General features: G+C 38.6%; 2 protein-coding genes across 8 annotated transcripts in view; one reads left to right on the forward strand and one right to left on the reverse strand.

Annotated features, from left to right (window-relative positions):
• TTC37 (tetratricopeptide repeat domain 37) overlaps positions 1–24,897 on the reverse strand; it is a 164,228-nt gene that overhangs the window by 78,504 nt on the left and 60,827 nt on the right. The window contains exons 1-2 of one of the 6 annotated variants that reach the window (XM_036846127.1): positions 9,207–9,228; positions 848–916 (exon numbers count right to left, since the gene is read on the reverse strand). The gene's annotated coding sequence lies outside the window, so the exon portion shown is untranslated. Of the gene's footprint in view, positions 1–847; positions 917–5,732; positions 5,754–6,238; positions 6,410–9,206; positions 9,229–24,897 lie in introns of those variants that run through there. The other 5 variants (XM_036846121.1, XM_036846122.1, XM_036846126.1 and 2 more) reach the window with 5 other exon arrangements.
• The window catches only part of ARSK (arylsulfatase family member K), a 46,766-nt gene continuing 28,447 nt past the window's right edge, over positions 6,579–24,897 (forward strand). Inside the window, exons 1-3 of one of the 2 annotated variants that reach the window (XM_036846130.1) lie at positions 6,579–6,823; positions 15,098–15,227; positions 21,433–21,592. In XM_036846130.1, the coding sequence (XP_036702025.1) occupies positions 6,686–6,823; positions 15,098–15,227; positions 21,433–21,592 (428 nt within the window). In that variant the 5' untranslated portion in view covers positions 6,579–6,685. The remainder of the gene's footprint in view (positions 6,824–15,097; positions 15,228–21,432; positions 21,593–24,897) is intronic. The other variant, XM_036846129.1, reaches the window with a different exon arrangement.

Genomic DNA, 24,897 nt, shown 5'->3' on the forward strand with positions numbered 1-24,897 from the left:
CGCTTTCTAGCCCTGCAAATTTCTTCCTCTTTTTTGGGAAGTGGTGTGGAGAAGGAAGAGGCTCATCCACTCATGTTTTAGACAAAGCTTTACGGAACACTAACCATCTACTAGGTACCATCAAACCCACTTCCTTTCATAAAGTGGAAAGCTAATACCCAAAATGATTCTATGTAACCTCATATTCCTCTATTTGGGATACTTCCCTCTATTCCAAGCATTTCCAACACTTCAGAGAAAACTCTGGCTCTCTTACAAGTGTCTTTAATATTCTTCCACAGCCCCACACATTTTTCCCTTATACCTCTCCTCCTATTTTTTCTCCTCAATCTCAATGACTTTTTTAAATAAGAGTGTTCATGTAGCACATTTTCACTCAATGAAGGTTTTTTTTTACTACCAACCTAAAAGGGTTTTTATTAAACAAATCAAGCATAAAGAGCAATAACTATATCTTAAAAAAAAGAAAGTGACAACCATGCCAAAAGACAATGATATACCTCAAAACTAACATAGGTAGATGAACTGACATGTCCTACACACTCCAGCTAAAGCTGTGGAACCTTAAGCTACATTCAGTTGTGGAGATACAAAGATTCCACAAAGCAAAAATAAGACGAATAATTTAAAAAACAGTAACAATAATAACACTGGAAGTTAATTACAGAAAAGCAAAAAATGATACCTTTAAATCTAATTACAAAAGTCTAAAGGTACTTTGTGATGACCTACAATCTGGCATAACAACCTACACCATTAAACCTTCCTTCTGAAAAGAATCAGTAAAAACAATCATTAAGTAAAAGCAGACTCCAATTACCTATTATTTAGCATTCTAGACACTTACCTTTTACCTATTATCACTTTATCTTCTCTTTGAATTGAATTTCGGATTGTTCCTTAAATGTTTATCCATCTAAATTAAGTAAAATATAAGACAGGCACATAAAAAAGATGACATGCACAACCCAAAACATATTGAATTTTTTAAAACATCGGATTCAGGTTCAATTTTCATAATTCAGAATTTAAAACATGAGAAATAATTATGTACAATTTTCCATCTTTTTTCTTTCCCAAAGAGACACTAATTGTAATCTCCAAATTTCTGAATCAGTCTAAACTGTGTTGCCATAGCCACAAGGTGTAAAAGGAACATCATAAAAAATCAGAAAGACTCAGAAAAAATTACAGAAACTCAAAATACACTGACTTCAACATAAAAAACTGAGCCAGAAGAGACTATCACCTATTTCTATGCTACTTTGCTTTGAATCTAGGACAATTAAGGGCACTATTTACTCACAATCTGCAAGCTGACTACACTAAAGTGAATCTTGTTCTAAGCCACATAAGGAATTATAAACATGAAAAAAAGTTGTCCGTATGAGGGCAACTAGTCTATGCAACTAGACTAGTTTGTAATTTAATAAAATAGAGCAGACTTTTTAAAAAATATTAAAAATCCATCTAAATAGCCATCTGAAATACTAACACAAACTTTACACGACTACAAATTCTAAGTATCTTTTGATGGTATCTCTGGAATGGATTCTGTCAAACAAAATTAATCTAGAATGCTTCCTGGAGAGCATGGAGGTAGTTTTGAAAAACTGAATAAAGTAAAAATGGAAAAAATGCTACTTTAGAACTAGGAAATGAACAAAATTTAGGTGAACCTGGTAGGGATGAAGAAGAAACAGAAAGTGAGTTTACTAAAACATGTACTAGTGATATATGTACTTAAATAGAAGGGTTAGTTCCACAGAAAAGGGTCTTACTGGTAAGAAGAGAAAGTACTGTGATCCTAATAATGTTTAGGAAAGTAAAATAAAAGTTAAACACGGGGTGAGGAGGTAAAATAAAAGTTAAAGCCTGACTCCCCATTTCACTAACTTCTTTAAGCCGCCATCCAGCTACAAATGATTACCCTCCTCACTCAACCTAATTTTACTGACTTACTCAGTTGTTTCAACTCTGTTCTTACAAAATTTCCCAGATTTTGTCAGCCCCTTCCTTCATCTGCCGTATCCACCCACCAAGTCAAGAAAGATGGATCTGGACTCAAGTCTCCGCAGATCTTGGGCACCTTACTTCACCTCCAAGCCTATTTCCTCATTGGTAAAGTGAGAACGGGATCACTTACCTGATATGTACATAGACAGAGTACCTGAACACAATAGCTATCAGTTCTGTTGTCCATATCTCCTACCACCCTCTCAATCAACTTCACCATTTTTTTCCCATTCCTAACCAACAGTGGTTATTATATACTTTCTCTACACATTTAAAATCCCCAATCCTTCCTTCCTTGATCTCTCAAGAAGCAACCTTCTTGCCTATGTTCTTCAAAAGACGGCTATCATCAAACGCAAGTATCTCCTTCAAATTAGTCATTACACAAATACTAGACTAAAGCCTGCAACTTAACAGATGCTTTATGTTCTATACAGATGTATTCTCTCTCAGGTCAAAAAAATCCCTAAATAAAGGTGATATATTTTTGGAGTTCCTTACGTATCCAACACCTACCAAACACTATGACCTCCAGCTTCCAAAGCCTACTCAAAAACATGTAGTTTCCCCACTGTCAAAAAGCAGTAATTCGGGGCTTCCCTGGTGGCGCAGTGGTTGAGAATCTGCCTGCTAATGCAGGGAACACGGGTTCGAGCCCTGGTCTGGGAAGATCCCACATGCCACGGAGCAGCTGGGCCCGTGAGCCACAATTACTGAGCATGCGCGTCTGGAGCCTGTGCCCCGCAACGGGAGGGGCCGCAATAGTGAAAGACCCGCGCACTGCGATGAAGAGCGGTCCCCGCACCGCGATGAAGAGTGGCCCCCGCTTGCCGCAACTAGAGAAAGCCCTCGCACGAACCAAAGACCCAACACAGCCAAAAATAAATAAATAAAAAAAAAACAAAAAAGCAGTAATTCGCAATTTGCTGAAGTGAGAAAGGAAGAATCCCCTTTTCAATATTAGCTCATATTACTTTTTTCACCACTCCCTAATGCTTTCCACATCTCCGTCTTTACTTCTCCCATTCAGCCTGTCCACACTTGCTTCTGTCTACTCAAATGCTACATGTAATTCAAAGCCAAATTCAAGTGTCAAGCATAAAGCCATCTCAGATAAATCTTACACTAGAGTCTGAACTTACAACACTTACTGTCTCTACTAACATTTCCAAAAATGTATTCAAAGGAATATTAACATGCTTAAAGGTGTTAACAATATGACCTCGTAATTTTGTGAATACTACACTATATGTATCACTCTTTTAAAGTCATAGTGCATGTTAGCATTTTAAAGGCTCTGAGAAACCCTATAGTAAAGAACCAAATATAGTTTAACCCAGCAACTCTGAAACTTATATTACTATGGAACTTTTTTTTGTTTTTGGCCGCGTGGCACGACTTGCGAGATCTTAGTTCTACAACCAGAGACTGAACCCACGACCTTGGCAGTGAAAGCGTGGAGTCCCAATCACTGGACCACCAGGGAATCCCCACTATGGAACATTTATTTCAATGAACAGCAATTAACATTGTGAAGCACACTAGCATTCTTCAAAGTACCATTTGGTATATTCTGGTTTGGGGTTTTTTGTTTGGCAGTTAACTGTACTTTTTGTTATCTTTTATACTGTTATTAAGTTTACAGGTCTGTGAGTGTTTGTTTCCCACAACTAGACTGGAGGTTCGTTAGGAAAAAAAACTATTCCTATTACTCTCTTTTATTTCCTAGTGTCTGGTATATTGTGGATATTCAACAAATAGTCATAGAATCACAGCAGGTGCAGATGATACTGAATTTGTTCCATATAGTCACTAACTGCACACTTAGTCTCCTTTTCTTAGAGCAGAATACAGTGCTGCTGGTATTATGGACATTAAAAAACTATGAAGAACCAAAACCTAGACCAAGACTTTTAACTGAAGACTTTGCTGAACCACAAAGTATTTCACTAAAGCAAGTAACCCGTAACGTAGATATCTTTAACTGATGACCTAAACGTACACATAATGGAGCTCTTCCTCACTACAATACACTATATACACACATGTACACACAGAAAGATGTGCACAAACAACTCAAAAGTACCTTTTCTGACAGGGTAAGTTACTGATAAGCAAACATACTTTATGTCCAGAAAAGAGTCATCAAATAACAAACAAACCTGAAATTACATGATAACTACCCGAAGGAACTGGGGGAGACCTGGGGAAAAAAAATTGGTGGGGAAGGTGAAAAGGGCTGTTGAAAGGGAGAGATTATTCATGTAAAAGTGAAGCTAAATGGACTAATGAATGGGCAAAACTAGAAGGAGACTGACTGCAGCTCAAAATATGAACTTTTAATAATTAAACCTGTACAAATATGGCATGGGCTCCTCGAAGGAAGTGTGTTTCCCATCACTGGAGATGAAAAGGCACAGACTGCACAATCCACTTGGGAGGAATATTGTACAACAAATTGAATGTGAGATGAGAATAAGACTAGAAGTCTCTTAGATTTTTCCAGCGCTATATGTCTGGGACCCTAAAATATCTATCTCACTCCAACCCAGTACAGCACCTGCTCCCACTGACACCGCCAAGGGGAGAGAGAGAAAGAAAAAGATGTGTTCCTGTCATCCTGACCGGGAACTCAGAATACACGTCCTGTGAAAACAAGGCCATAGAGAGTAAATAGTTTACAAAAATCAATACTATGCCACAGATAAAGTTAAATATATTTTTTATGAACCTAAATGTCAGTCAACATTGTTTCTATGGTAAAATGTGTTCCACATTCCAAATTAACTCAAAACAAATATTTGAAGCATATCCTGTTAATGAGGGAGCCTATGTGTATTACCTTTCATACTGTATTATTATTTTATTTTTTTCCCTAGAGTGTAAGTTCCTTATGGTCAGGTACTATTGTTTATATATTTGTCTGCTCCCATAGATCTTTAGCATGCTGCTTGATTAATAATGCTCCTTCAGGGCTTCCCTGGTGGCGCAGTGGTTGGGAGTCCGCCTGCCGATGCAGGGGACACGGGTTCGGGCCCTGGTCTGGGAGGATCCCACGTGCCGCGGAGCGGCTGGGCCCGTGAGCCACAACTGCTGAGCCTGAGCGTCTGGAGCCTCTGCTCCGCAACAGGAGAGGCCGCGATGGTGAGAGGCCCACGCACCGCGATGAAGAGTGGCCCCCACTCGCCGCAACTGGAGAAAGCCCTCGCACAGAAACGAAGACCCAACACAGCCAAAAATAAAAATAATAAATAAATAATAAATAATGCTCCTTCAGTAACAGAGATTAAGTTCACTAGAATGGCATAACATTTTGCAGTTAATTAGAGACAGCATGGCAATGAGTTAGGGCAGAGACTACTCAAATTCAAGTCCTACTCAGACTGGCTCCCTGTGTAACCTTAGGCAAGTCATTTAACCTGTCCAAGTCTCAGCTTTCCTATCTGAAAAATGATGAAAGTGAGGATTACAGAAAATATTCCATGTAAAAGTACCCGGCACAAAATAGGGGCTCAATAAATGTGTAGTATAATACCCAGCACACAATAAACACCATATGAGTGTTAAATAAATAAGGTCTGTCCTTTTTACAATTACTGTATGCAAAAAATACTGTCAAATATTAGTATTAAAGGTTGATTTTATGTAAATAAATACAACTCCTCCTTTTCCTGTCAAAATACTAAAACGACTAATGTGATACACAAATTATATACCTGAAACTATAATAATGAAATCAGGAATCTGGCTCTGGGACAGAAACCTGCTTCTTCCAGATTTCTCCAAAGGAGTTCAACAGTCAAGAGGACCAGTGATTTTTCAAAACCACTGCAACAAAACAATGGTATTCTTAATCTACGTCAGTTAATCGAACACGTCACACAGCCCAACATTTCTCCCTCTGAGAACCCGTCCAGCTTCTCTCCCTTGCACTCTGAAGGTAAAGTCCACCTAAGCTTATCCCCACCTAGAAGATGAAACTTTTCTTACCAGGTCCCGCTCCTCAACCCACCAGAGCACAATAAATCCTGACTGCACCGGCAAAGCAGCGAATAGGATGAGGCAGGCTAGAAATATCCTTGGGAGGAAGGTATTCGAGGGGCCACCCGGTATCCATATCGCACCTTAGGCGGTCCAGACAGAGGCCCCACAAAGAACCGCCCAATCCAACTTAAGTGACAGACGCGCTGCCACCTCATCATCTCCCAGTTCACGGTCTCACCTAACACTCAGCCACGCTTGCTCGGCGCAAAACAAGCAGCCTCGGCCCCTGATCCCTTCTCTCTCTAGGTAACATTTCAACTGCCTACCGGCTCCAACTTCTGCAAAAGCGACAGGCACCAACCTGGGACAGATGCTTCTCCTACAGACGACAAATCTGAAGTCAGAGCGCATGCGCATTTCCCAGGCATCGCTCACGTGACTGGAAATGGCTGGGTTTTAGTTCGCTCGGTATTTGATTAAAAGGTCTTAACGTGGGTCGAGAAAGGGGCATTCCTCCTTTGCGCATGTGCCCACCCCGAACCTGATGGGAGTTGTAGTTCCACGGGTGAAGGAAACCGAACTGCGATTTCTGCGATCCCCGCCCTCCTCTACTCGTGTGGAACTTCCTAGGGGGAGGGGCAGGGGCCAGCGCCCAGAGGCCGGGCTCCCAGAACAGCTACCCGTGATGCTGCTGCTGTGGGTGGCGGTGGTCGCAGTCTCGGCGCTGGCAACACCAGCTCCTGGGGCAGGTGGGCAGAGGCGGGGAGCAGTTCAGGCTTGGCCAGATGCGCCTAACGTGGTGCTAGTCGTGAGCGACTCCTTCGTAAGTATGGAAAGGCAGGGGAGGGGGCGCCCCGCTACACACCCGCGACCGGCCCACAGCCCTTCCTGTGCTGCTGGCTTTGGAGAGCAGAATCTGAGACTTTCAAACGTGTTTTACCCTGATGCAAAGTAAGAAATGCATTTTACCTTGAGGCCCCGTACACACATACGTGCACCACATAGATATGCATGTAAAACAAATAAAACATACTTTAGTAAGATGCACTCCAATTAGCATCTTTGCAAATTTTTTTAAATTGCTGACCTCGACCCACTAAATTATCTTACCACTACTAATAAATTTTCAATCCATACCCTCGCTTGATTCAATTGTGGGGAAAAATAACATTCTATCTCAACATAAAAGCCTGTTGGCTTCCCAGCGGTCAACGTTATTTTTATTACTCAGGTGTCTGATAATCCTGTTAGTACTGATTTATATTCATTAGTTGACATAATTTGACACTCGCCCCTATTCCAGATTAATTGTGTATGTGTGTGTATGTGTGTTGTTGTTGCTGTTTAATCCCAAACTTAAACAGTTTTTGTAACTCTCCCAAGCCATCAACTAAAAAGAATACTACTGTCAACATTACCTGATACTTTTAGTATTATCCATGATATTAAACCTAATGCTTGGACAAATGTTTGGTTACTAATTATAATATTAGTTTTTTATGATTGGGTGTTACTGTGGTCACATAGATTATTGGTGTTAAGCATGTCTGGCACCAAAGAGTGCTTTTAATCATTATGTTGTATTGCCTTTCCTCATAGATTAACCCGTGATGATTAAAGTTACATAATCTGGATATACCCATAGGGTTTTCTGAGAATATTAAAGTAATCTTTATGATTATCTAAACTTAGGAAACAGGCAATACTGGAGAGTAACATGAAAGAGGTTTATTAGCGAGTACTCATGAGATCAAAGGGAAAGGAAGAAAGCAGGATTGTGCAGAGAGAAGTTGAGTTTTGTCACTGTCTCACTGGTGGCCTCAGCTGATCTTATGGGTAGTTCTCAAACTAGTATGATGATTCAGAACTGTTTCCATTTGTGGTGAGGAGACCAGGCCTTTGTACCCTCATGTTGGATGGCCATTACTTGTGGAATGCTCCCAGAATGAGGCACCATTTTGGGCAAGACAACTCTCTTCAGCAGAGGCAATCTTTCACTCTAAAAGGGAACCTGGGTGGTGCATCAAAACATCCTAGAAACTTCTGAAGATGACTGAAATATTTGGTTTATTTTTAGTATAGTATAAGCACATAGATTTTTATATATTTGTGTATATAAATATTGTATGCAGACTAATACCTTATGAATATAAAAGAAAGGATCCTGAAAAAATACAAGCAAATCAAATTCAGCAATATATAGAAAGGGTTATACACCATGACTAAGTGTGCTTTATCCCTGAAATGTAAGGTGGGTTTAATATCTGAAAATCAGTCAGTGTAGTAGACCACGTTAATTGAATGAAGGGCAAAAAACACGTGATCATATCAATAGATGCAGAAACAGCATTTGACAAGATTCAATAACCCTTCATGATAAAAGCACTCAACCAAGTAGAAATAGAAGAGAATTTTTTCAGTCTGATTAAGAACATCTACAGGGCTTCCCTGGTGGTGCAGTGGTTAAGAATCCGCCTGCCAATGCAGGAGACGTGGGTTCGAGCCCTGGTCCGGGAAGATCCCACGTGCCACGGAGCAACTAAGCCCGTGTGCCACAGCTACTGAGCCTGCGCTCTAGAGCCCGTGAGCCACAACTACTGAGCCTGCGTGCCACAACTACTGAAGCCCACACGCCTAGAGTCTGTGCTCTGCAACAAGAGAAGCCACCGCAGTGAGAAGCCGGCACACTGCAATGAAGAGTAGTCCCCACTCACCACAACTAGAGAAAGCCCGTGTGCAGCAACAAAGACCCAACACAGCCTTAAATAAATAAATAAATAAAATTTATTTTTTAAAAAAAAGAACATCTGCAAAAAATCCACAGCTAATGTTATACTTAACTATAAAAGACAATGTTTTCTTCCAAAGATCAGGAACAAGACAAGGCTATCTGTTCTCACTATGTTTATTGCAATTAAGCTGGAGGTTCTAGACAGGGAATTAGACAAGAAAATGAAATAAAAGTCATCTAGATTGGAAAGGAAAAATTAAAAGTATCTCTATTTGCACCTAACATAATCTTGTATAAAGAAAATCCTAGGGAATCTACTACAAAACTTTTAGAACTAATAAGATAGTCTAGCAAGGCTGTAGGATGTAAGATCAATATACAAAAATCAGTTGTATTTTTATACACTTGATTGATGAACAAACTGAAAGTAAAATTAAGAAAACAATTCTATTTAAAATAGCATCCAGGGACTTACCTGGTGGTCCAGTGGCTGAGACTCCGTGCTCCCAATGCAGGGGGCCCGGGTTCAATCCCTGGTCAGGGAACTAAATCCCACATAATGCAACTAAAGATCCTGCATGCGGCAACGAGGATCCCACATGCTGCAACTAAGACCTGGTGCAGCCAAATAAATAAATAAATATTTTTTAAAAGTAAAAATAAAATAGCATCCAAAAAATGAAATACTTAGGATTAAATCTAACCAAAGAAGTTCAATTCTTATACTCTGAAAAACTACAAAACATTGTTGAAAGAAATTAAAGAACACCTATATAAACATGTTATGTTTATGAAATCAGATTTAATATTGTTAATATAGTAATAATCACCAAATTGATCTACAGATTCAATGCAATCTCTATAAAAATCCCTATGATGTTTTTGCAGAAACAGAGAAACCCATCTTAAAATTCATATGGATATTCAAGGGACCCAGAATACCCAAGAACAAAATTGGAGGACTTAAACTTTCTACTTTCAGAATTTACCATAAACTACAGTAATCAAGATAGTGTGTTACTGGCATAACAATAGATAGACATATAAATCAATAGAATAGAATTGAAAGTAGAGAAATAAACTCTCAGGTTTATAGTCAGTTGGTTTTTCAGTAAGGGTGCAAAGACCATTTAATGGGGAAAGAATAGTCTTTTCAACAGATAATACTGGGAAAACTGACTATCCACATGCAAAATGCTTCACACCATTTTCAAAAAGTAACTCGAATTGATGAATGAAACATAAAAGCTAAAATCATAAAACCCTTAGAAGAAAACATAGGGGCAAATCTTTGTGACTTTGGATTAGGCAATTAAAAAATGGGCAAAGGATCTGAAAAGACAGTTCTCCAAAGAAGATATGCAAATGGTCAATAAGCACATGAAAAGATAGTCAACATCATTAGTCATTAGGGAAATGCAAATCAAAACCACAATGAGACACCAATTCACACCCACTAAGATGACTATAATCAAAAAGAGACAATAGGGCTTACCTGGTGGCACAGTGGTTAAGAGTCCACCTGCCAATGCAGGGGACACGGGTTAGAGCCCTGGTCTGGGAAGATCCCACATGCCCAGAGCAACTAAGCCTGTGCGCCACAACTACTGAGCCTGCGCTCTAGAGCCCACGAGCCACAACTACTGAGCCCACGCGCCACAACGACCGAAGCCTGTGCGCCTAGAGCCCATGCTCCGCAACAAGAGAAGCCACCACAATGAGAAGCCCACGCACCACAATGAAGAGTAGCCCCCACTCGCTGCAACTAGAGAAAGCCCAAGCTCAGCAACGAAAACCCAACGCAGCCAAAAATAAATAAATAAATTTATTAAGAAAAATAAAAGGAGACAATAAATAGAGTCATGAGAATATAGGAGAATTGCAACCCTCATACGCTACTGGTGGGAATGTAAATGGTGCAGCCACTTTGGAAAACAGTTTAGCAATTCCTAAAATGCTAAATATGAGTTACCATATGATCCAGCAATCCACTTTGAGGTATATATCCAAGAGAAATAAAAACATATGTCCACACAAAAACTTGTACATGAATGTTAATACTGCCAAAAATTGAAAACAACCCAAATATACATCAGCTGGTAAATGGATAAATAAATTTTAGTAATATTATTCAACAATAAAAAAATAAATGCAGTACTGATAACATGCTGCAGTGTGGATGAACCTAGAAATTGTTACACTAAGAGAAAGAAGCTACTCACAAAGGGCCACATATTGTATGATTCCATTTGTCCAGAGAAAGCAAATCTACAGAGACAGGTCAGCAATTACTTAGGGTCTGGGAAAATGGGAGGATTAGCGGGTGATGGCTAAGGGATACAAGAAATACATGATGGAAATGTTCTAAAGTCGATTGTGGTGATGGTTGCACAACTCTCTGAATATACTAAAAACCATTGAATTGTACAAATTAAATGGGTTTTATGATGTGTGAATTACATCTTAAACCCTTTTTTTAAAAAGAGAAAATAAGCACCTCTGCCTGGGTCTTAAAGGGCACAAGCATCCTCTCTGCCTCCCTCCTTCCACCCCTGCACCTGCATTGTTTTTAGTTTGGGTGAGGTTTCAGGAGTGGGAGGTGGGCACAGGACTGTATACCAGAGTCTAGTGAGGATCTCATTCAGTCTGGTGAACAGATCTGAAAAGAATGCTCTTAACAGTCGTGCTTGATAATACATCTAGACAGTTAAAGTTACTGTTACATTCTTTCATTAGAATGATGTTTTGAAATCTAAACTTCGCTGGTTTTCCCTGGCCCAGAATGATGAGGAACTGAGAACCAAGTTATGGTTCTAGAAGGAGCAATCCAGATCACAAAATCATATGTACACAAAAAACTCATCCATCCCAAGGGGGAAAATGCCTGGACCCATGAGAGTCCAGAATAAAAGCAAAATTCAGAAATGAAGGCAATTGGTATCACTTTTGTCACTTTTATGCAGAAAGCCAATTAGTGGGCCTCTTTTTCTTTTTTAAATGCCCACTGTTAGAGTACTGTATTTGTTTGAACTGTAGGAATGACCTTGAGAAAATTGAAATGGGCTATTATTAAATTATGGAAGTTATTCTGAAAGCCATTCTGTAAGATTTTCTCTCCCAACTAAATGTGATAGAACTATAGTTTGACCTATGACTGACTATCCATTGTGAACCACAGTACCACACTATGGAAAACTTAACTTTCTCTGTGTTTTTATCAGCTAACCATGTTAAGATCCATTTCAGTTCAGAATTAATTATTATGTGGACCACCTCCCATTGATACCATGAGCAGTGGTACCAGTTTTAGTCTGTTTTTTAAAGTATTTGCTAGTGTGTAAAAACTACATGAAGTTAAAAACACCAAAACTTCTAGAAATGTTTAATATTTTCTTTAATAATATAGTAATTTTGATCTTTGTTTAGAGTATTGGTATGCTTTTGACGTTGAGAATGTGTGTAGCATAATTTAAATATTTTCTAAGAACCTAATCAAATACAAATCTTTCCACTGATGTACTTAATCCAGGTTTATTAAGCTTTGCAAAAATACACTGTTGAATTTTGAACATATTAAATTTGCCTTTTGTAAATTGAACAGCTCTGAATTAAAGACTCGTTTCGTTTAATTCACTGAATATTTGTGGAATGCCTTATATATTTTAGGCAGTAATCTTTTTTTTTTAAATTTATTTATTTTTATTTTTATTTTTGGCTGTGTTGGGTCTTCGTTTCTGTGCGAGGGCTTTCTCTAGCTGTGGCAAGCGAGGGCCACTCTTCATCACGGTGTGCGGGCCTCTCACTGTCGTGGCCTCTCTTGTTGCGGAGCACAGGCTCCAGACGCGCAGGCTCGGTAGCTGTGGCTCACGGGCCTAGCTGCTCCGTGGCATGTGGGATCTTCCCAGACCAGGGCTCGAACCCGTGTCCCCTGAATTAGCAGGCAGATTCTCAACCACTGCGCCACCAGGGAAGCCCATTAGGCAGTAATCTTTACGTGGACCACCTTTCACACATTCCACGTTAGAAACTTTCCCAAGTGAGGCAGTTATCCCCTCCGCCATTTGCTTTCCCTGCTGTTCTGCACTTTAAAGATCCCTGCTTTCTAGACTGCTTTCAATGCAGATGAAGTCCTTGTACCAGTCATAGAAATAAGTCAAGAAATTGCTAACATGAGTTATAGATACGCTGCTGTAGCCGTTTGCAGTGGTCGTTACACCCATTTGAACCTAGCCTGCAGGACTTGGGAGTCCAAGCCTCACTATTTGAATCACTGCAGTACTTCTGCCACATGACTACCTGCTGCATCCCTCCAGCTAGATGAACCTGGGTGGTTGGGTTGTCTAGATTACAACCAGTGGCCGCAAATGGTTATTATCCCCCATATCCAAAAGATTGTAGGAATAATACATCTAGGCATTTGGGATTTACGAGGATAAGTTTCTGAGGGTTTGAATTTATGAATTTAACAAAATTCTTGTGCACTTTTGTCTTGGGCTCCCTAGCTCATTATTCAGGAAGTCAGGAGTTGTTTGCTTAGCATTCAGTGATTACTCCTGCTAGAAGTGGTATTTATTTCAACATACAAGCATGCTCTAATATTCCCCATCTTTAAAAAAACCTGACCTTAATCCCACATTTATCCTCCAGCTAACTCTCTCTAACATCCATCCCATTTTTCTGTTTCGCTTTGCAAAACAACTACTTAGAAGAGGTTTTTTCACCATGTCACCTCCCATTCGCTTTTCCCTGTCTGCTTTAGGTGTCCATCCCTACAACTCCATTGGAAGTGCTCTTGTCAGCATCACCAACTATCTCCATCCTCCTAATTCCAGTGTGCATTTTCTGGCCTTCTTTTACACACCCTCTCAACACAGCTATTATTACCCTTTCTTGACACACTGTCTTCTCTCAGCTTTCATGAGACTCAGTCTACTGATATCTTCCTCCCTCACTGGCTGTTCTTTCTCGGTTTCCCATGCTGCCTTTTCCTCTTATTCGGGACTCCTCAGGGTTCCTTTCTTTCCTCTCTTTTCACTCTCTCCCTTAAAGGTTTCATTCAGTCTCACACTTTTCAATACCATGAATATGTTAAAGACTTATTTCACCAGGATAGAATTCTCTGAGCTCCAGATTCCTGTCTGTACCCTACAGCCTAATTTATATATCCATTTGGAAATCTCAGACATCTCAAAGATTTATGTATATCCCGTATTTTGGATTGGTTCACTTTTTTTTAACACTATTAAATCGTTTTTTTGGGTTTTTTTAAAATTAATTAATTAATTTTTTTATTTTTTGGCTGTATTGGGTCTTCGTTTCTGTGCGAGGGTTTTCTCTAGTTGCGGCGAGCAGGGGCCACTCTTCATCGCGGTGCGTGGGCCTCTCACTATCGCGGCCTCTCTTGTTGCGGAGCACAGGCTCCAGACGCGCAGGCTCAGTAGTTGTGGCTCACGGGCCCAGTTGCCCCGCGGCATGTGGGATCTTCCCGGACCAGGGCTCGAACCCGTGTCCCCTGCATTGGCAGGCAGATTCTCAACCGCTGCACCACCAGGGAAGCCCCTGGATTGGTTCACTTTTAACCTGTTTATTTACAATTACATTGAAAACATACAATAGATATAACTCCAGGACTGGAACATCCTTTTTCCTCTTTTTGCTCTTTACCAAGAAGAGTTCTTCAATTCCCAATTTGATTCCAAAATGCATATCTCCAACCCAAACATCTCTTCCAATCTTCAGGCTCATTTCTCTAGCTGCTTAGTTGTTATCTCCACTTAAGTCCTGCAGGTATCTCTAACTGTACATGTCCCTAAGTTATTTGAATGGCTGATCCTTCTCATTCTTTAGGTCTCACTTCCCAGAGAAGCCTTCCCTGTGTCAAAGTAGGTCTCCCTTCTTATTCTGTATCTTAGGTTTTTCTCAAAGCACATATCACAGTAACTTGTAATTATTCTTAGTTTATTTACAAGTATGTTTTTTGCCTCCCCTACTAGACTGTAAGCTTCATGAGGCCAGGGACTCTGTTTTTATTCACCATTGTATCTCCAGATCTTTCACAGTGCCTGGCACATACTAAATACTCAATAAACATTGGTTCACTCCGTCCATCATCCCCCAGAAAGAAACTTCCCAGGAAGTTCCTTTAATTGATTTACTATATTCAAATGGATCCAAATGTCACACCACATTGAATTCTCAATATTATGAACCAGAGAATGATAACAGTTTCTCTACCTGTTTTTATCTTTTGAGGATTCTTAGGATCATATTGAAGTCTTTTGCTACTTGTGAATTTTATGGTTAAAATTAAAGGAAATTATTTTCTTTTGTGATGTAATCAATGGTAATTAAATTTCTTTATTCCAGGATGGAAGGCTAACATTTTATCCAGGAAGTCAGGTAGTGAAACTTCCTTTTATCAACTTCATGAAAGCACACGGCACTTCCTTTCTGAACGCCTACACAAACTCTCCGATATGCTGCCCATCGCGCGCAGGTATGAGCATGCTTTAATATTACTGGAAGTGGTCCCACACTGAAAGTGTTTTCACAGTTTAAAAAATTATACCCCAAAATAGGATAGTAAGTCATATTTGGCATCTAATAAAAAAATTTTAATATATGTGATGTGTGTTTTAAGGTATGTATTGGGTGTTGGGGTTTTTTAAGAATAGGAATTTTATCACCTAAATTGGTATTTAGTTCAAGTATTATTGTTTCATTTCCCTTAGGATTGGTGACAAAAAATCTTTTGACTATCCAGGCAAATTAGGAAATGCTCATATTTCCTTGAAGAGTTCTATTTCCAAGGAAATTTTTTAGTAAGAGATAGGGAGTTGGGAGGACACTTCAAAGTGTACCACAGAGTAGTTAGGACTTTTCAGATATATCTGGATTTTTCTGTATTATTTCAGATTACATATTTTTTCTCTTCAGTTTCAATTCACTTCTATCCCAAATCTAATTGTTCACTTTTATTATAGTAATTTAACAAATAGGCATAGTTTTAATGGCAAAATAACAGTGATATTAAGCCATGACTAACTGAAAAACCGGGAAAAATTGACATTTTTATAAATTCTATTGTCCGATAGAGTTGTTTTCTTTCTCCTCTAATTTATGATTGTTTGCTTTGGAACTCATAAATAGCACCCAACAATTTTCTTTGTCCATAAGTTCCTGACATCACATTCTCTGTGATTTGAGTCACAAGTTCTTTCACCTACATTTTCAGCACCATCAACTATATAATCACCAATGATTAAAGGAAACCTAAACTCTATTATAAATGATATTTCACTGATGAAGGACCAGGTATATTAAAAACACGTTTGTTAATTTTTTTATTCTTTATTGAGCAAGTGGAATGAGCAATGGACCAGGGTGAGGTGATGTCTGGATTCCAGTCCTCAATGGACCACGTCAAGCAAGTCCCTCAGTTTCTTTATCTACAGAACGCTGTATGTGCTGTGTCCCTCACAGGGTTGTTCCCAGCATCAAATGAGATAATGGATTTTAAAAAGTGCTCAATGAACTCTAAAGGTTTCAAAAATGTTAGGTGATGCTTTTCCTGGAAGAAGTATATTTTGGAGAGTTTGAACAAAGAGAAGGAATAATAGTAATAAAAACTAACATTTATTGCATTCTTACTATGTGCCTGGCAATATAACTGCCTTACATGCCTTAATTTATATAATTCCCCACATTTTCACAAAGTAGATATTGTTATTATCCCCATTTTGCAGATGAAAACTAAAGTACTGAAAGGTTAAATAACTTATCAAAGGTCACTCAGTAACTAGCATCATTGAGATTCAAAGCCGGGTAATGCCCCATTCCACTACTCAAAAAGAAAGCATTTTGTTAGATGAGAAAAGGATTCAACCCTGCCATGTGTGTACACAGAAAAGGGAAAAGGAAAGGGATTTCTTTCCAGTTTTACTGAGATGTAATTGACATATAACACTTTATTAGTTTAAGGTATACTCCACATTCTAGAGAAAATAAGAACATTTCCATGAGTTGAACCAGTCAGATTAGGCTTATGTGCATCCACATAACACTTCTGGCAATCTGTCCCCAGTATACAGCCATAATGCTACCTCCCAAAAAACCAACAATGAGGTAACTACCAAAGCTAAGCTCCAAACACTGGGGCCTTATTAACACTTCTGTCCCCAACAGCAACATAACTGCTGAACACATGATAAATGCCATAGTCAACCCGCAATCAGTAAGGACCTGCTATCTGCCTGATCACCAGGTTTTCAGAATCTGAAACAGACTTTTAAGGAAATAATTATAACAATTAATGAAAGCAGGTATGAAGTTCTGTTAATTTTTTATTCTTTATTGAGCAAGTGGAATGAGATAACATAAAGAAAGACTCCACACTCTATCTGCACAAAGCAGAGGAGGCTAAAGTACTGAAGGGATGCTTATACTGAATTATAAAGGCACACAGGTAGACAAGGTGATAAATCAGACAAGACACAGCAAATACACTAAGATGCAACATCTCTTCACTAAAAATCTCATTTAGTCTCAATCAGCAATCTAGGTTAGTACACATAAGTAATCACACATTTGCTACTGACTAGCTCCTCATCTTTGCTTTCTATTTTTTCATTTACTTGTATCTTCTTCAGTTTCTGTCATCAGTGTCTTAAAGTTTTTAGTGTACAGATCTTTCATCTCCTTGGTTAAATTTATTCGTTAGTATTTTATTCTTTTTTATACAATTGTAAATGGATTTTTTGGGTAATTTTTTTCTGATAGTTCATCATTAGTATATAGAAATGCAACTGATTTTTGCATATTGATTTTATATCCTGCAACTTTACTGAACGTATTGATTAGTTCTAACAGTTTTTTGGTAAAGTCTTTATGGTTTTCTATATATAATATCATGTTTCTGCAAATAGGGACAATTTTACTTATTCTTTTCTGATTTGGATGCCTTTTATTTCTTTTTCTTGCTTAACTGCTCAGGCTAGGATTTCTAGAACTGTGTTGAATAAGAGTGCTGAGAGTGGGCACCCTTGTCTCATTCCTGATCTTAGAGGAAAAACTTTTAGCTTTTTACCATTGAATATGATGTTAGCTGTGGGCTTCTATATATTCCTTCTATACCCAGTTTGTCAAGAGGTTTTTCTAAATTGGAGTATAGTTGCTTTACAATGTTGTGTTAGTTTCTGCTGTACAAGGAAGTGAATCAGCTATATGTATACATATATCCCCTCCCTCTTGGACCTCCCTCCCACTCCTCCCCCATCCCACCCATCTACATCATCACAGAGCACTGAGCTGAGCTCCCTGTGCTATACAGCAGGTTCCCACTAGGTATCTATTTTACACATGGTAGTGTATATATGTCAATCCTAATCTCTCAATTCATCCCACATGAATGAATGCTGAAATTTGTCAAAGGCTTTTTCTGCATCTATTGAGATGATCATATTTTTTTTTATTCCTCATTTTGCTAATGTGGTATATCACATTGATTGATTTGCAGATGTTGAACCATCTTTGCCTTTCTGGAGTAAATCCCAATTGATCATGATGTATGATTCTTTCAAAGTATTGTTAAATTAGGTTTGTTAATATTCTGTTGAGAATTTTTGCATCTATGTTCATCAGAGATCTTGTCCTATAATTTCCTTTTCTTGTAGTGTCCTTGTCTTGTTTTGCTATCATGGTATTGCTGGCCTCATGAGTTTGGAAATGTTTCCTCATCTTCTCTTTTCTGGAAGAGTTTGAGAAGGATTGTTTTTCTGTTTTTGTTTTTTATTTTAAATGTACCTCATTGGCTTATTCTTTTTTTAAAAATTTATTTATTTAATTTATTTATTTTTGGCTGTGTTGGGTCTTCATTGCTGCACATGGGCTTTCTCTAGTTGCGTCCAGCGGGGGCTACTCTTCATTGAGGTGCACAGGCTTCTCATTGTGGTGGCTTCTCTTGTTGAAGAGCACGGGCTCTAGGCACGCAGGCTTCAGTAGTTGTGGCTCGTGGGCTCTAGAGCACAGGCTCAGTAGTTGTGGCGCACAGGCTTAGTTGCTCCGCGGCATGTGGGATCTTCCCGGACCAGGGATCGAACCCGCGTCCCCTGCATTGGCAGGTGGATTCTTAACCACTGCACCACCAGGGAAGCCCCAGAAGGATTAGTTTTAATTCTGCTTTAAATGTTTGATAGAATGCACCAGTGAAGCCATCTGGTCCTGGACATTTCTTCATTGGGAGGTTTTTGATTACCGATTCAATCTCCTTACTCATAATTGGTCTGTTCAGCTTTTCTATTTCTTCATGATTCAATCTTGGTAGGTTTTACATTTCTAGGAATGTATCCAATTCTTCCAATTTGTTGGTATAATTGTTCATGGTAGTTAGTCTCTTATGATCCTTTGTCTTTCTGTGGTATCAGTTGTAATGTCTCCTCTTTAATTCCTAATTTTATTTGAGTCCCCTTGTTTTTTTCTTGGAAAGTCTAGCTAAGGATTTGTCCATTTTATTTAAGAAAAAAACAACTCTTAGTTTTTTTGTTTGTTTGTTTGTTTGGCTGCATCTTAGTTGTGGCACGTGGTGTCTTCATTGGAGGCGTGTGGGATCTTTCATTGTGGCACGAGCTCTTTGTCGTGGCACACGGGCTTCTCTCTAGTTGTGGTGTGCAGGATTTTCTCTCTCTGGTTGTGGCGTGCGGGGTCCAGGGTGCATGGGCTCTATAGTTTGCGGCATGCAGGCTCTCTCATTGAGGTGCACGAGCTCAGTAGTTGTGGCGCACGGGCTTAGTTGCCCCGCAGCATGTGGGATCTTAGTTCCCTGACCAGGGATCAAAACCGCATCCCCTGCATTGTAAGGCGGATTCTTTACCACAAGGGAAGCCCCAACAACTCTTAGTTTTATTGATCTTTTCTATTGTCTTTTTAGTCTCTATTTATTTCCACTCTGATCTTTGTTATTTCCTTTCTTCTACTAACTTTGGGCTTAGTTTGTTCTTCTTTTCCTAGATCCTTGAGATATAAAGTTAGGTTGTTTATTTGAGCTATTTCTTTTTTATAATGTAGGCACTTAAAGTTGTGAACTTCCCTCTTAGAACTGCTTTTTCTGCATGCCATTTGTTTTGCTATGTTGTATTTCTATTTTCATTTGTCTCAAGATATTTTTTGACTTCTCTTTTGATTTCTTCTTTGGCCCATTGGTTGTTCAGGAGCATGTTGTTTAAACTCCATATATTTGTCAATTTTCCAGTTTTCTTCTTATAACTGATTCTAGTTTCATACCATTGTGGTCAGAAAAGATGCTTGATGTGATTTCAGTCTTTTTAAATTTATGAAGACTTGTTTTGTGTCCTAACATATGAACTTCCTGGAGAATGTTCCATGTGCACTTGAGAAGAATGTACTTTCTTTTGCTTTTGGATGGAATGTACTAAAAATCTTAATTCCATCTGTTCTAACATGTAGGTTAAGTCCAGTGTTTCCTTATTGGTTTTCTGTCTGGAAGATCTATCTGCTGTTGAAGTCCCCTAGTATTATTGTATTGCTATCTGTTTTTCCCTTTAGGTCTGTTAATATTTGAAAAAAAAAAAAGATTTATTGACTAAACAATGATAGCTGTAGAAAATGAGAGAGAAGACATAGTACACTTAAATTTTTTGTGGCAAGCCAGTATATAGACAAGAAATAGGGAAAAGCCTTGAGGATTTTTGGGAAATGAGATCTGTACTTCATTTGACCAACTTGGAAAATTAACCAACAAATACTTAGTGATTATTTTTATGACTCAAGTCAGACAAGCTTTATATTTAATTCCATTTATTTACCTTAAACAACTTAATCTGTAAGCCAGGGGTCCGCAACCCCCAGGCCACGGGCCGGTACCGGTCCGTGGCCTGTTAGGAATTGGGCTGCACAGCAGGTGAGTGGCGGACGAGCAAGCGAAGCTTCATCTGTATTTACAGCCACTCCCCATCGCTCGCATTACCACCTGAGCTCCGCCTCCTGTCAGATCAGTGGCAGCATTAGATTCTCATAGGAGCACAAACCCTACTATAAACTGCGAATGAGAGGGATCTATGTTGCGCGCTCCTTATGAGAATCCAATGCCTGATGATCTGAGGTGGAGCTGAGGTGGTGATGCTAGTGCTGGGGAGCGGCTGCAAATGCAGATTATCATTAGCAGGGAGGTTTGACTGCACAGAGACCATAATAAATCAATTGCTTGAAGACATATCAAAACCCTATCAGTGAATGGCAAGTGAAAACAAGCTCAGGGTTCCCACTGATTCTGCATTATGGTAAGTTGTATAATTATTTCATTATATATTACAATGTAATAATAATAGAAATAAAGTGCACAATAAATGTAATGCATTTGAATCATCCCGAAACCATCCTCCCTCCCCAGTCTGCAGAAAAACTGTCTTCCACGAAACTGGTCCCTGGTGCCAAAAAGGTTGGGGACCACTGCTGCAAGCCTTAGAGACTCACCTGTAAAATGGAAATAGTAATTCATTTCAGTTTTCCCCTTGATAAAACGAGGTAACAATCAAAAATGTTAGGTAAAACACTTAATGCAGATATATCTTGTTGCAGAGCACAAGCTCTAAACTAGTAGTCAGTCTCTTTTCTCTTGGTATAATTGTCTTAATCATTAAAACAAATTGTTAAGCTTTATTTACACTGATCCCATTTTTTTCCCCCAGCAATGTGGAGTGGCCTGTTCACTCACTTAACAGAATCTTGGAATAACTTTAAGGGCTTAGATCCAAATTATACAACATGGATGGATGTCATGGAGAAGCATGGCTACCGAACACAAAAATTTGGAAAACTGGATTATACTTCAGGACATCACTCCATCAGGTAAAAAATAAAATAAAAATGATTCTAACAGGCAGCCCACTGCTATAATACATACATGTACCCTTTTTGACTTCTTTTATTTCTCCACGAAGGTGAATGTAAATCTCTTAATCCCTAGATTGTGTTAATTTGGCTAAATCTTTAGCTTTCTTTAATCTTCTTAAAATATTGAAATTATATGCTAGTAATTTTATTTTTCTTAAACATTAAAGGTCTATAAAATTGTTTAGTCCATGATTTATTTTGATTTAGTTATACAATGGCTACTTTATTACTCACTTTACAATTTGTTCTGAAGACCATAATCTTCTTGCTACTTGCTTTTTTCAGTTCTCCCCAAATTTATTCTATTGTAACTTTTTTTTCTTTCATTTTACTCAGTTCTCAAAAATTAGGCAACTAAGCATAGGGGATAAGAGTAGAGATCTAGAATCAGATTGCCTACTTTTGAATCCTAGTTTCTCTGTTTACTACTAACTTGAAGTATAATCTTGGGAATATTATCTAAGCTAACTGAAGTTCAATTTCTTTGTTGTGAGCATTAAATGAAATAATATGTGCTCATTTCACAAAGTTTCACCAGTTTCTCTTTAAAATCCTTCTACTTTTTTGGAAAGTAAGGCTAATCCAAAGTAAGATACAACTATTCATATTATCCTATTTGAAATTGTTTTCTTTCTTTGTTTTCTCAGTCAGTCCAATAATAAAAAGAATCTAAGGTTGAATGCCTTGTATTCCATATCACTATCACTCTCTGTGTGAGATGGTTAAAATATGATCTGAGTTTTATTCCTCAGTGGGATAATAATTCTTGGAGGGCACAGACCCTGTTTCTCTTTCTCACTACTTTATTCCCACTTCCAACGTAGTGCCTGTACATTGTAGGTACACAATTAAATATTTGTTTAATGAATGAATGAATGGAATAAAAAGTTATAATTTATTATTTGATAAACATTGATATTCTATCTCACCTGGGTTAAAAGGAAAAGAGCCACTTAAACATTGATATTTGAGAAATCAAAGATGGTTTTCAGTATAATAATTGCTGTAGCATATTTTCACTTTACTTACTGTCTCACCTGAGCTTAGGAAGCTTAAATAAGCTATCAAGACTATTTGTATTAGTGCTATATGTACCCACATAGTCATTTGACTGACAGATAGGTCAAGGCTGCTGTTAATAGCATGTCTGCAAAGGTTATATGAATTACAGCACGTTATCTTTCAGATTTTTCTGTGCAAGTTTAAAGATGGGTCTCAGAAAAAAAAAAGGTCTCTCAATATCAAATAGATGCATTCAATGTTTTTGATAGACTGACTCTCAAAACACGTTTTTATAACTTTGAGCTACCTTTACCACTGAAATTAGCCATTTTTGAACCTGTTTATATTTTCAGCCAGAATTACAAGTCCCTTTAGTTTACTACTACAATTCTCCATCTGTATTTTTTTCAACATCAAGTGATGCTTTCTTCTTTTACCAGTTTAAGGACACTAGTCCAGCTGTGTGTCCCTTTCCATATATACTATACTACACCAGACTGGGAACTTTAAGGGCTACATGCTTGTTTCTTCCAGACAACTGTTAAACAAGTGCTGGTGGTACTACTCATTAAGATGCCACTTACCGGCTTCCCTGGTGGCGCAGTGGTTAAGAATCCGCCTGCCAATGCAGGGGACATGGGTTCAAGCCCTCATCCAGGAAGATCCCACATGCTGTGGAGCAACTAAGCCCATGAGCCACAACTACTGAGCCTGTGCTCTAGAGCCCACGAGCCACAACTATTGAGCCCACGTGCCACATCTACTGAAGCCCGCACGCTCTAGAGCCTGTGCTCCACGACAAGAGAAGCCACCGCAATAAGCCTGCGCACCACAACGAAGAGTAGCCCCCACTCGCTGCAACTAGAGAAAGCCCGCGCACAGCAACGAAGACCCAACACAGCCAAAAATAATAAATAAATAAAAATAAATTTATTTTTTTAAAAAAATGCCACTTACTAACAACTATAAGACCAGGGCAAGTTATTTATCTACTCAGGATCCCAGTTTCATCAAATGAGCTTACTCTAGATGACTCTAAAGATTCTTCCTTTCTGCAGTTCTCTGACTTCAGTGGAGTACAGTTATGTGGTTTATAAAGTCCTGATATTCATCTACCCCCTCACATTATAGGTATTGTGCTCATAATAGGTCTGATTAGGTTCAAATTTGCTGTATCTTCTTAGCAATTGAAAGGAAGTGTGTACTTAATCCATATGGTGTTTTGATCATTTTCCCTATGGGGTAAAACTTTTGTCATCATATCTCCAATATCTCAAACAGTGGTTCTCTATCAAGGGCAATTTTGACCCCCACAAGACTTTTGACAGTGTCTGGAGACATTTTTGGTTGACACCACAGGGGAAATACTGCTGCCATCTAGACGGTAGAGGCCAGGGTTGCTGCTAAACAATCCACAATGCACAGGACAGCACCCCCTTCCCCAAACAAAGAATTATCAAGCTGAAAATGTCAATAATGCAGAGGTTGAGACACCATGATCTCAAGCTGAAAACTTTATACTCATCAGCATGGCCTTAGGACTGTCACACTGAAAGTCATTGCTGACATTTTGAATCTTAAGTTTACTCTCCCATATTCTAAGGGATCAGATCCACTTAACACTAGTATGTCAATTTTTTTAGAATCAACAAAATCAAAGAAAATGTTAATTTGGAAGTGTGTAGAATTAGGAGGTAATTGATTTTTTATAGACATTTTAAAAACTAGATTTCTAAGGTCAGGACATTAAAGAAGATAAACATTAAGTAACATTCCTTAAAATACTAAGACCAAGATGATCCTTACTAAAGTTACAAAGGTAAAATCATATGTATGGAACACCCATTCAGAAAATACTTATTGAGCCACCTACAGTGTACCAAACACTATTTTTAGATGATGGGAATACAGTAGTGATCAAAACACAAAAATCTCTAGCCTCATGGAACTTACATTCTAATGACATCAGGAGCGAATTTTAGCAAGCTGCTGTCTTATCTTTCCTAGATAAAAGTTTAAAACCTAAAATCAAATCCCCTGTCGTTTCATCTTACTACTATTATAGTCATAAATGTTCTCAATTCATGTAGCTTAATGTTTTTCTGAAGCCCCGTCACAACAGGCAATATTTAATTCTCTGAAAGAAATGAAAAATAAAAGCCTGCTTCCAAAATGAGAGAATTGCTGTGGCAAACTCTTAAGCTTGAGCTTCTTGGCAAGCAGCAAAGGGCAGCAAATCATGGGCTGCTCTTACCACT

This window comes from Balaenoptera musculus, chromosome 3 (assembly GCF_009873245.2).
Source record: "Balaenoptera musculus isolate JJ_BM4_2016_0621 chromosome 3, mBalMus1.pri.v3, whole genome shotgun sequence".
In the NCBI taxonomy this organism is placed as follows: Eukaryota; Metazoa; Chordata; class Mammalia; order Artiodactyla; family Balaenopteridae; genus Balaenoptera; species Balaenoptera musculus.